Below are 12,967 nucleotides of genomic sequence, written 5' to 3' on the forward strand. Positions count from 1 at the left end.
ACCCTCATCATCTGGGACATGCCCTCTTCTAAACACTGACATTTTCAGTTCCATGCAAACCCTCTTCTGATCTACCCAGTTTCTCTCAACTTTACCCTCCCCCCCCATTCCGATTACCGAGTTTCCTTCCCTCCCCCATCTTGTTTTCTCTGCCCATCACCTATACAATCAACTCACAGGATTCTGACCCTGATTATGGCCCCTACCCTCTACCCCACTCTTCCCATCTGCCTATCAACCCTCCCTTATCAGGTTCCACTTATCACCTTCTTTTCCAGCCTGTTGCTGCCTCCACCTATCACCTTCTAACCACTGACTCTAGCTCCACCCTCCCCTCACCAGGGGCCACCTACCCATCAACTCCATCCACACCTGGCTTCACCTATCACCTTTCAGCTTCTGACTCCATCTCCACCCTCCCACCACCTATCCATCAACCTCCTCCACACCTGGCTCCACCTATCACCTTTCAGCTTCTGACTCCAGCTCCACCCTCCCAACACCTATCCATCAACCTCCTCCACACCTGGCTCCACCTATCACCTTTCAGCTTCTGACTCCAGCTCCACCCTCCCAACACCTATCCATCAACCTCCTCCACACCTGGCTCCACCTATCACCTTTCAGCTTCTGACTCCAGCTCCACCCTCCCAACACCTATCCATCAACCTCTTCCACACCTTGTTCCACCTATCACCTTTCAGCTTCTGACTCCAGCTCCACCCTCCCAACACCTATCCATCAACCTCCTCCACACCTGGCTCCACCTATCACCTTTCAGCTTCTGACTCCAGCTCCACCCTCCCAACACCTATCCATCAACCTCCTCCACACCGGGCTCCACCTATCACCTTTCAGCTTCTGACTCCAGCTCCACCCTCCCAACACCTATCCCATCAACCTCCTCCACACCTTGTTCCACCTATTGCCAACCAACTCCTGCCACACCATTTTCCCTTGCCACATCATCCAGCATGCTCATGACTTCAGTGTTGCTGCAATGGCAGATTGTCTGGACAATGAGATGTTACACTTATTAAATTCCCAATTCATTTGTTTAAAGATATAATAAATTTCTCAGTTAACCAGGCGAGCTTAAAGAAATCTGGGGAAACAAAAGCCTTCATGTTTAAAAGAGAGCACAGGAAATGGAACCCAGATTTAAAAGGAATTCAGGGCTTATCTAAACGGCACCCTGCTAAGGTTATAAACGGCATGGGAATGGAGCTCCAGTGCGGCTATAAAGAGTGAGAACAACTTAGGGTGCTGGTGGGTTTAAAAGGAGTGTGAGAAACAGAATCCCTGTGAGTTTAAAAAGGGAGTGTGGAACAGGGTCCCAATAAGTTTATAAACAGAAGAGGCCCCTGTTCATTTCTGGAAACAAGGTTTTAACAGGAAAATGGAAAACACCGGCTGGTAAGCAAAATGCCAAATCGACAGATAGAAGACGATCAAAATTCTTAGTTTATTTTGAATGTTTTATGGTAATGCCCATTTTAAATGCTGCTTCTCATGTCCTGTGAAAACGAATCCCATATTCAGTTGCGCTTCCATTAGACTAAAATGAGCTAATAGAATCTCAAATCTAGCCTGTGCCATTCAGAGCTCGTTCCTTTGGTCTCCTTTTCTAAAGCACTCCGATTTACAGTCACTGGCAGCACATACTAAAATCAGATTCTTGGCCGCTCAACTCAGATTCTTTGAGGAGCAACAACCCCACGTACCACAAACTCTATGTTAGACCACAGTAATGGATCTCCATTTGTACAGTTCTTATATCCTAGTAACACCAGAAGTATGCTCACAGCTCAATCACAGCTTTAAACACTTACGTTGTTTAAAGACATCGAACGCCCTCTTCAGTGTACTAAAGGTGGGGGAAGGGGGAAGAAACAGAGATTGAAGTAAATACCTTGAAGTGCTAAACATATACATCAGCATTTTTTTTTACGAATCTTGTTTCCACTGCCCCTCTTGCACCCCAACTGAACGATACAGGCATCCAAATAGTTAACTATCTCTAGGAATGAGGGTTTTATCAGGTAGGAAGTTGATTGAAAGCATTTCAAATGCACATGGAACATACATGTCTGGGGAAGATCTTATTTTGAGAAATTACTGTCTGGACATTGACTGTTCCAAAGAAACTTAAGACAATCACAAACAAGAGAAAATCTGCAGATGCTGGGAATCCGAGCAACACACACAAAATGCTGGAGGAACTCAGCAGGTCAGGCAGCATCTGTGGAAAAGAGAACAATATACATTTCAAGCTGCGACCCTTTGGCAGGACTGGAGTAAAAAGGAGGAGCCAGTGTAAGACAGTGGGGGGGTGGGGAAGGGGAGGAAGAAACACATTGTGATAGGTGAAAACAATAGACAATAGGTGCAGAAGTAGACCATTCGGCCCTTCAAGCCTGCACCGCCATTCTGAGATCATGGCTGATCATCTACTATCAATACCCGGTTCCTGCCTTGTCCCCATATCCCTTGATTCCCCTATCCATAAGATACCTATCTAGCTCCTTCTTGAAAGCATCCAGAGAATTGGCCTCCACTGCCTTCCGAGGCAGTGCATTCCAGACCCCCACAACTCTCTGGGAGAAGAAGTTTTTCCTTAACTCTGTCCTAAATGACCTACATTTGAAACAGGGGTGGGGGGGGGGTGAAATAAACAGCTGGCAAATTGATTGGTGAAGGAAGTACGGGACTGGGGAAGTGGGGAATCTGACAGAAGTGGACAGAAGGCCATGGAAGAAAGAAAAGGAGGAAGAGCACTAGAGGGAGGCAATGGGTGGGCAAGGAGACAAGGTGAGAGAGGGAAAAGGGGATGGAGAATGGTGAAGTGGGGGGGGGAAGAAGGAATTACTGGAAGTTCGAGAAGTCAGTGTTCATGCCGTCAGTTTGGACGCTACCCAAACGGAATATAAGGTGTTGTTCAACCTAACTGTGGCCTCATCATGTCAGTGGATAAGGCCACGGATAGACATATTAGAATGGGAATGGGAAGTGGAATTAACATGGATGGCCACTGTGAGATCCCGCTTGTTCTGGTGATGGAGCATAGGTGCTCGGTGAAGTGGTCTCTCAGTCTACTTCTGGTCTCACTGATATACAGGAGGCCACACTCGGTGCACCAGATATAGTATATGACCCCAACAGGCTCACAGGTGAATCGCTGCCTCACCTAGAAGGACTGTTTGGGGCCCTGAATGGTAGTGAGGGAGGTAGTGTAGGGGCAGGTGTAGCACTTGTTACGCTTGCAAGGATAAATGCCAAGAGGGAGATCAGTGGGGAGGGACAAATGGACAAGGGAGTTGCATAGGAGGCAACCCCTGCAGAAAGCAAAAAGTGTATGGGGGGGGGGGGGTGTGAGGGAAAAATATGCTTCGTGGTGGGATCCTGTTGGAGATTCTGACTTCTCATCTGCTTTTCCAGTTCCGATGAAGGGTCTCAGCCTGAAACATCAATTGTACTCTTTTCCATAAATGCTGCCTGCCCTGAGTTCCTCCAGCATTTTTATGTGTGAGGCTTAAGACTATTATACTTTTGAAAAGGGTCCTGAATAGCATAGACCAAGGGGGAGAAAGGAAGGAATTATTTTTTAAATTACTATCATGGTCTTAGTTCACAAACCACGAGATTTATAGTATTTAGTTTCACATCCAGCCATAATGGCATTCATGATATCTAAGTGAATACTCTAGCAGGGCTTCCCAATGCTTAATGGTATTGGTCCATGGCATAAAAATGGTTGGGAACCCCTGCTCTGGGGGCATAGTACAAGCTACAATAACCATTATTCCCTAGGAAGATTTCCAACAAACTGAGTCACTACACCGAAAGAGAAAGGCAATCTGGCACCCACTTCCAACGTAGTGATCGGAATCCCAACTCGGATGATATGGGTAAATGCTTACACCTCCTGAAGGGCCTGAGAAACCAGTGGCAACCAACTTATCATTTCAAAGCAACCCTTGGTCAACAGTAATGATCAATGCGTTCACTCCCAGGCCAAGAGAGTTACGAAGTTCAGTGAACGTTTGAATTCTGGAGTTTTGGTACAAGTCCACCAAACCCAGGTGTGAGGCTGAACTGCACCAAGTGCCGAGCCAATTTGGTGACATCGAGAATGGCTCTGGGCTGGGCTGGGCTGGGCTGCCCAAGTGTATCATGGTGCAAGGGTCTGGGACCTAGACTGAGGCACTGCCCCGTATTTGAGCAATGTAAACACCGGACCAGATAGACTGGAAGCCTGAGTGTCGAGACTGGGGGCGAGGGTCAGGCTGATTTCACTCGTTCTCCCACAAACGTTCATTCCTCCTCTGCGGCACCGAGGCTGTGAACGGATCCAGCTGCTGTGTGTTTCTGCCCTGCAGTATGATGAACTGGAACCAAAGCTCAGGCCTACCCCGGCTGCTTTGGGAGTGGGTCTGGGGACTCAGTCTGGATCAGAATGCTGTTGGCTTGCTTCCATTGCTTGCATGATTTGTGATTTTTATTCTTTCCCTCTGCTCTGTGATTTTTGGCCTCTCCGTTTTTTTTTTAAAAAAAGGAAAATTGGGTTATTTGGTTCTCTTGCTTTGTGGCTGCCTGTAAGCAGACAAATCTCAAGGTTGTATAATTTATACTTCCTTTGATAGTAAATCTGCTTTGAAGTACAGAAGTAATGAGGTAGTACCTGCTGTCAAGTCTAAAGTAGAGAGCTTTTCCTTTCCTAACCAAAGTTCCCCAGCAACATGAAGCAACGAACACTCTACGATAAATACTCATTATTTACTTTATGATCAAATTTATTTAAAATTCGAGACTTGAATATTCCAAAGCTTTGAAGAAAATTCACCTCAGGAATGCTTGTGAAACTTACTTCAGCTCATTCTGTCCACATACTTTCTTTGACAACGAAACCAGATCCTTCCCATATCGCTCCTCGATGGAAGCCCTGGTTCATAGAAATGTAACAGCATTATTGCTCTCTGCAGGAGAGGTGGCACATGTCTATAATAGGCAGTAGTAATAACCAGTCATTAATAACAGGCACGTTGCTAAACTGGGAATGACAAGAGAGATTTCAGAGCATAGCCAGTGAAAAGACCTGTTCAGTGAGTGCAGAGAGAAAACTTCTTTTATTTCTTTGCATGAATAGGGCAGTAAGCCAAAGTTTTGAAAGAGCTTTCCAATTAGCCCAAATCGTGTTGCTGTTTTAAAATTACAGTCAAATCCTCTTCCAATGCGCTCGCAGCAGTCATTACAAATAAATGCTCCTAAAATAGAACCATCACATCATTAACTCCCTTGTCAGTTACCTTAAAATCCATCTCTGGTCACAAATCTCCTGTTGGGTAAGAGTTGATCCTTGAACTCTTTCTTAATTTTGACCAGATCTCTTACCGGCAGTATCACTGAACTCTCAATGTAACCAAAACCTTTTGGTGCAGCTACTACACACAGAATCCCAGAGGAACTCAGCAGGTCAGGCAGCATCTCTGGAGAGGAATAGAGTTGACATTTAAAGCCAAGATCCTCCATTAGGACTGGGAGACCCTTCATTAGCCAGTTCTGATGAAGGGTCCCGTCCCATAATGTTAACTCTTTTTTGTGTATGTTACTCTGGATTTCCAGCATCTGCAGAACCTCTTCTACACAGCACTGTGCAAAAGTCTTAAGCACATATACTGTATGTAGCTATATATTCTGAAATGGGTGTCTATTGTAGACTAGAGTGGGAAGGGGACAGGGAGAAGGGAATCACAGTTTGGAAAGGGGAAGTGAGAGGGGAGGGAGTGGGAAGCACCAGAGAGACATTCTGTAATGATCAATAAACCAATTGCTTGGAATCAAATTACCTTGCCTGGTGAGCCAGGGCCAAGTGTGTCTGCACCATGCCCCTCCCCCCAAATCCTAGCACTCCTCTGCCACCTGTCCCAAACCCTACCCGTGGCACTCCACCCTCACTATTCACAATATACCGTAGATTTCGCACTACAGAGCGCACCTGATTAAAAGCCGCTGGCTCTAATTTTAGAAATAAAATCAATTTTGTACTTGTACAAGCCGCACCGGATTTTCGGCCGCAGGTGTCCCACGTTGTAATATGAGATATTTACACAGAAAGATATTACACGTGAGGATTTTTTAACTTTTAATTAAATCCATATGGTAACATAAACAAATACATATTGCAAATGCTTTTTTTCGAACCGTGCCTGTAACGCGGCTACTTTTAAATATACGTTGCGTATACTTTTTTACTGAACAACATTCCAATATCTCCTAACGACTGGTAAAAAATATATATACTGCAGCCTACCAGGAAAAGTTATTGATCGCCTTTAACTTAAAAGCAGCGTTTTCGCTCCGCCGCTCGACCCCCGCCGTCCCGTTTATCGCAAACCGGCATTTTCCCACAAGACGCGGCGAAACCGGGTGTGACGTCATAGCATCCCGGGATGTAGTACAGAAAACAAATATAGTTAAAACAGTTCTAACTTTAACTAGCAAATGAATTACTAAGCGAAAATATTATAAACTAAATAACTGCCATAAAGGCAGCACAATGCTTTTCTTCGAGTGTTTTCCATGTTGATGAGGGTGAGTACAAATGACTGATTTACAATAATTTAATTGTGAAAGTGCGCTTGATTTATCGTACAATTTCATTGGACCTCTGTGAACTACTTATCAATTTTATTGGTCTACTGTTACGAGGCAAAATGTTTTTGGCGGCATGAAAAAAAACCATGCATTAGCCGCTCCGTTTTAAAGGCCGCAGTGTTCAAAGCTGTTCAAAATGTGGGAAAAAAGTAGCGGCTTATAATCCGACATCTACGGTACTTTGCTCCCACCAGTTTTACAAACTTGCCCTCCACTCCACATTGACAAATACAGTACTGTGCAGTTACTATTCTTTTTGGGAGTACAGATGTTAGAAAATGGGTTTGATGCAGCAAAAAGTAACTTCAAAAACAAATGAATTCAGTGCAAATTGGAATTGCCAAAAATTAAGGTTAATATGATGGCGTCACCAACCTGACACAGACCCCTGGGCACAAATACATTATCACAAAAATCTTATGAAGAAATGTGTGCAAGAGTAAAGATTTACAGATATATTAATTCAGGAGTCAAGAATGCAGAGAATGCTAAAAATAAACAGAACCTGACGACCACTGTTCCAAAATTACAAATATATTGCAAAGAAATACAAAAAAAAACTAATTCCATTCTTGGATTCCACCAGGACTGCTTGCACTTACAACTGGGAATTGCAACCATGCAGCAAGAGGTGAAAATCTCAAGTGGCTCTGATGAGCACTTTCTTGCTACAAGTCTCCTTCATGGATGCAGACTCCTGACAGTAGGGGGCTAAAAAAAAAAGGGTCATCAACCGAGATTTTGAAAAAAAAGATTAATTAATTTTTCAAATGTATTGATGAACAAAAATAAATACAGTATCATTGAATCAGCCAATGAAAAACACCTTGCCCTTTTAACTGCAACTTCCCATCCTCACAACAAAATGCTTGCCTGGAGTTATTCTCCTCACTCCCTGCTGCCTCCTCTAACCTTGCAAAACTCTGATCTGTGAGTTTCCAATTCCACCCTCCTGTACATTTCCATTTTCCTCTGCCCCGCCATGTAGCCCATTATCTAAAAGCTTGGTCACCCTCAGTGCAGAAGCTAATGGAGAACAAATTTTCTTTGGAACAGAAATTGCAAAAGTAATAAATAATCATCTTTAGTAGGATTGGCTCTGGGAGCAATATTATCATGTGTATACAAAGCAGGTCTGCCAACTCCAGTCAAGTGTAAAAATTTCAGGCATACAGGAATGTGATAGATCAACTTGTTGCAACAACCAACTTGCACACATCAGTTAGACCAAGGAACTGACTGTGGACTTCATGAAGGTGGAAACTGGGAGAACACACAACAGTTCTCAGCGAAGGGTGAGCAGTTTCAAGTTCTTTGGTTTCAACATCTCTGAAGATCTATCCTTGGCGCAACAGATTGATGTAATTACAAAGAAGGCATGCCAGCACCTACATTTCATTAGGAGTTTGAAGGGATCCAAAGACTCCGGAAAATTTCTACAGATGTACCCTGGAGAGCATTCTGAAAGACTAGCATCACCGTCAAGTACGGAAGCAACAATGCACAGGACCAGAAAAAGCTGCAGAAAACTCCGCCAGCTCCATCGTAGCCACTAGCCTCCCACCACTGAAGACATCTTCAAAAAGCAATAAATACTTCAAGAAGGTGGCATCATCTTGAAGATCCCTCACCATCCAGAACATGCCCTCTTTTCATATTATCACTAGGCAGGAGGTACAGGAGCCTGAAAATACACACTCAACATTTTAGGAAGCTCTTCATCCCTCTGCATCAGATTTCAGAATGGTCCACGAATTCATGAACACTACCTCACTATTTTACTCTTTTTACATTATTTATTTATATTTTACCCTGCTAATTCACAACAACAAATTTCATGACATAGGCAGTGATGAGAATAAACCTGATTCTGGTGGCTCTCTGTGTTTCCATGGAGGCAGTCTTTTCCTACCAACTCTAATATTGTTATCACCAGCAAACTAACTTGGAGCAGAACTAGGCTGCTTGCCACCGCAACCTGCCCTGCCCCTTCACAAGGCCATGACGATCTAATCCTAACCTTGACTCTGCATTCCTGCCTACTTCTGTAACCTTTCACTCTTTGTTAATCAAGTATATATCTTAAAAATACTCCAAGACTCTACTTTCATGATACTTTTTAAGAATGTTCCAGAAGAGTTTCAGTGAAAAATAAGTCACTTCATTTCCACCTTAAATGAGTAACCTCTTATGTTAAAATTGAGGCCTCTAGTTCTAGTTTCTCCCACAAGAGGAAACGTCCATTCCATGCCAATCCTGTCAGGTCCTCCTTTCTCTTTTCCAAGTTCAACAGATCCATGCCTAAGCTTACCAAAACTTTCCTTATAACATACCCTGCCCATGCACTGAAGTTAGGGTTGGGTTAAACATAGAAACATAGAAAACCTATAGCACAATACAGGAGGCCCTTTGGCCCACAAAGCTGTGCTGAACATGTCCTTACCTTAGAACTACCTAGGCTTGCCCATAGCCCTCTATTTTTCTAAGCTCCATGTATCCATCCATGTGTCTCTTAAAAGAGGCTATCATTTCCACCTCCAACACTGCCGCTGGCAGCTAGTACTAGTAGCTCTTCTCTGAATTGCTTCCAGCACATTTATATCCATCCCTTAATATGCAGATTAATACTGTACATAGTACTCCATTTATGGTCCCACCACAGGACACAGGTCAGATGCTGCAGAACATTGCTTAAGTTACTGATTTAGGTTTTGGAGGCATGGAACATTTATCCAGAGGCAACAAATAACCATAAGCCAAAAGGCTTCTGCCTTGAATCTGTCACAAGAGGTTTAATTATACCTCTTGTGAACTCCATTTAGCTTTCCGATTGTCAGTAGAGTTAAATTTGCAGTGTTGAAGATTTGGCTCTGGAACCAAGGAAGCATTAGAGAGGAGCATTATTGATGTCAAGGTCTGTAACTCCACACTTTTAACATAACTGAGATGAAAAACCACAAGGTCAAACACACAAATTGACCAAGTCTACTTAGGCTGTTAGAATATTCTAGGCTGCAACTTTCTAGGTTGGAACCATAACATTGAATTACGGACTTGTTGCTGAAATATTAACATTATAAAATGCTGTAATGTTGTTTACTTTCAGCCAACCCCTGGAAGAGCTTAGCAAGCCACTCAGCTGTATCCCAATCCTCACATCCAAACAAAATAAAGGACCACTTGGCATTGACCAAATTTAGACATGGTTACAACTCCCTGACACCTAGTGATTGGTGTCTAAACTGGGAGATCAGTCCACAATCTTTTCAAGCGACAGCATGTTCTGGACATCCTCACAGAATCATACTGTACAGTCAATATGCCAGACTCCTCTTTATATCCTGCCCAAGCAAACCACCAGAAGTAGCAGTACAGAGAAATGCAAGGCTGTGGGTCCTTGACATTGAATCCCATGGTGCCCAGTCAAATTACCATCTACAGTGCTCAGTGAGCTGATGGATCAGTACTCCTCCATGTTGAACAACAACTGATGGAGGCTCTCGAAGCAGAAAGGGCACTAAATGAAAGGGCAGCTACAGTGTATCCAGGCTGACTATCTAAAAGCAACTGATTCACTCCCTGACATTCTTTTGCCTTTTTACCATGATTAGGAGTTTTAGAATCTTTCCTCCACACAGGAAAGACTAGGAGTGCGATAGCATAGTATCAGCTTGCCTGGATGACTGCAACTTTAATAATACACAAGAAATTCATTGTCACCTATGACAAAGACACCCCACCCTAAGTACTCATGCCCTCCACTAGAAGGTACTTGGTTGCAATAGTTTGTAGCACCCCAAAAATACGGCATCTGTTAGTCTTGCGAGACCATGGATCTGAGCCTGGAAAGTCTTCTTCAGGGTGCAGGCCTGGGCAAGGTTGTATGGAACAGCAGCTGTTGCCCACACAGCAAGTCTCCCCTCTCCATGACACCAATGTTGTCCAAGGGAAGGGTAAGGGCCGATACATCTTGGCACCAGTGACGTCGCAGGAGTTGCCAGAACGAGGTTGAAGACAACATCGGACTGCCTTAGTGACTCCAGCTTCGGATTTGTCTTCAGGGTTTACTCCCGAAGCCTTTCCCATGAGTGGGTATGGCCACAAGGCGGCGGAGGTTTGAAATCAGTGTTTTCCCTCTCTTAGATGGACTGCCTTCCCAAGCTGACGAGCTCCATCTACCCAAAACCCCAAAAAGTACGCTGCAGTTACTCACCAAGTTCCATCATCAAGGATGCCCACCATCCAGGCAAAGCTCTCTTCTTACTATTACTATTGGGAAGGAGGTTCAGAATCAGGAGGTCCCACACCACCAGGTTCAGGAACAGGTACTACCCTTCAACCATCAGGCTCCTAAACCACTGTGGATAACTTCACTCATTTCAATACTGAACTGACTTCCTAAATGATGTTCTCGGTATGATTTAATTTTTTTAAATTATGATTTGACCTGCTTTGCACAATGGATGTTTGTCAGACTTCGCTAGGTATAGCTTTTCATAAACTCTATTGCATTTCCTGTAAATGTCGGCAAGAAAATGAATCTCAGCATAGTATGTGGTGACACACTGCATATGCACTTTGTTAATTTATTTACTTTGGACTTTGAAGTTTATAGCAAGATACACCACCTCCCCGCCCCCAAGTCTGCACTTCTACCTCCAGGAAGAACAGAGCAGCAGGCATATAGGAACACCAAATCATTGCAGGGTCTAAATCCTGGACCTCTGCACCCCAACACAGTGAGAATTACCTTCACCACAAGGGTACAAGAAACTGGCTCACAGAACCTAACCCTTTAATTGCTTTGTTCGGTTTTTTGGGTGACACAGATTTACGTCTGAGTTCGACTAAGTGTCGAATATTATCTTTTGCTTCTCTCCTGGCTAGACATTTAATCCTCCTTAGATGGAGGGATGTTGCCCCGCCCACGCATGCCCAATGGCTTAATGATATTATGTCCTGCTTAGACCTTGAAAAAATTCATTATTCAGTTCTTAATTCGGATACAAAGTTCCATAGGGTCTGGGGACCTTTTATTGAGTACTTTCATAACCTTCCTCTTAACTAAGGTTTTTTTTTCGGTCCCTTGCTTTCAGCTCCTTTTTTTGTTGGTAGTAGGCATTAATATCTTCTGTTGCTAAGTGTATTTACAGTTTTGGGGGTTTGAATGTCCTGATGTATACTCTCTAGATTGTGTTGTGGTTGGTCTGGAGTTCTTTTTTGTTGCGGGGTTTGGGGAGGATACTAATTTTACATATCTTCAATTTGGGTGCTTTCTCAATTATCTTCCTTTGTATTATATTATTACTGTATGTTTATTTTTGCACTGTATTAATGTTCTTCATTTCGATCTGGGTTTTTTTTAATCTGTAGCGATGTAGAAAATGTATTAAAAAACTAATTTTAAAAAATTTTAAAAAAAGAAAGTGGCTCACTACCTCCTTTAAGGGCAATTGGACAATAAGTGCTACGAGGAATGCTCACATCCAACATAAAAAGAATTAGGTAAGTAAGTTGAATAATCATTCTAGTTTAGGGCGCACGTTGAATTTATTAAGGATAGTAACGTTTAGATTTATGAAAGAATGTCATCAAAAACAGTTTGCTAAGAAAATAATCTGGTTGCAACAGACCCCGTTTTTAGATCTGGTTTAGCAAATTACCACAGTCGCTTTATTTCAGTCCATCTTCCTCAAGGAGTCCAGAGAGTCCTCGTTCTTAACCTTTCTTTGTGAACTTGACAGGAGAAAGGAACTGTATTTCAATAAAAACAGCAGGTGGCTCTAATGCAGTAAACTATGCAGCACAGTGATTCCACAAGGTCCTAGTGACATCTCCTCATGGGCCTGGGGAGCATTCAAAACCTCTCTATTGGAGTAGGTTTGAGCGCTTCACGGAATGTATGAATCACATCAAATTCTGAGAGGACACAAGCACCAGTGTTGAAGGAGTCACAGTTGATAGCAAGCACACAATGATCTACTGAAGATAGTGGATTGAATAGATTTAATTTGCAAGAGAAAATGAAATCAACTGGAATAGGCATCATGACTTAAAAAGCCAGTCAGACCTTAAAGAACAGCTCTCAGCTCAGCAAATTAACTCCCATTAAGCTGCAGAATTTGAAAGCTTCACAGAAGCAGGATACAAAATTACTTCGCTGATTGCCAAGACAGTCTGGCCTTCCCTTCGCCAAGATTTTGTGAAAGGCTGCAGGTCAATGAATAGCAAAAATATGGCTAGATCCTGAAGGTCCAAACTTCAAAAGTCTGCTTGAGTTTAGCAAATATCCAGAGCGTTGTATCAAATCTCA

General features: G+C 43.2%; 1 protein-coding gene across 1 annotated transcript in view; it reads right to left on the reverse strand.

The window, feature by feature from the left end:
* Positions 1 to 12,967, reverse strand: part of pstpip2 (proline-serine-threonine phosphatase interacting protein 2) — a 144,118-nt gene that overhangs the window by 78,380 nt on the left and 52,771 nt on the right. The window contains exons 3-4 of the mRNA XM_073042290.1: positions 4,868 to 4,942; positions 1,833 to 1,867 (exon numbers count right to left, since the gene is read on the reverse strand). Coding sequence (XP_072898391.1) covers positions 1,833 to 1,867; positions 4,868 to 4,942 — 110 coding nt within the window. The remainder of the gene's footprint in view (positions 1 to 1,832; positions 1,868 to 4,867; positions 4,943 to 12,967) is intronic.

The sequence above is a fragment of the Hemitrygon akajei genome, chromosome 4, assembly GCF_048418815.1.
Source record: "Hemitrygon akajei chromosome 4, sHemAka1.3, whole genome shotgun sequence".
Classification (NCBI taxonomy): Eukaryota; Metazoa; Chordata; class Chondrichthyes; order Myliobatiformes; family Dasyatidae; genus Hemitrygon; species Hemitrygon akajei.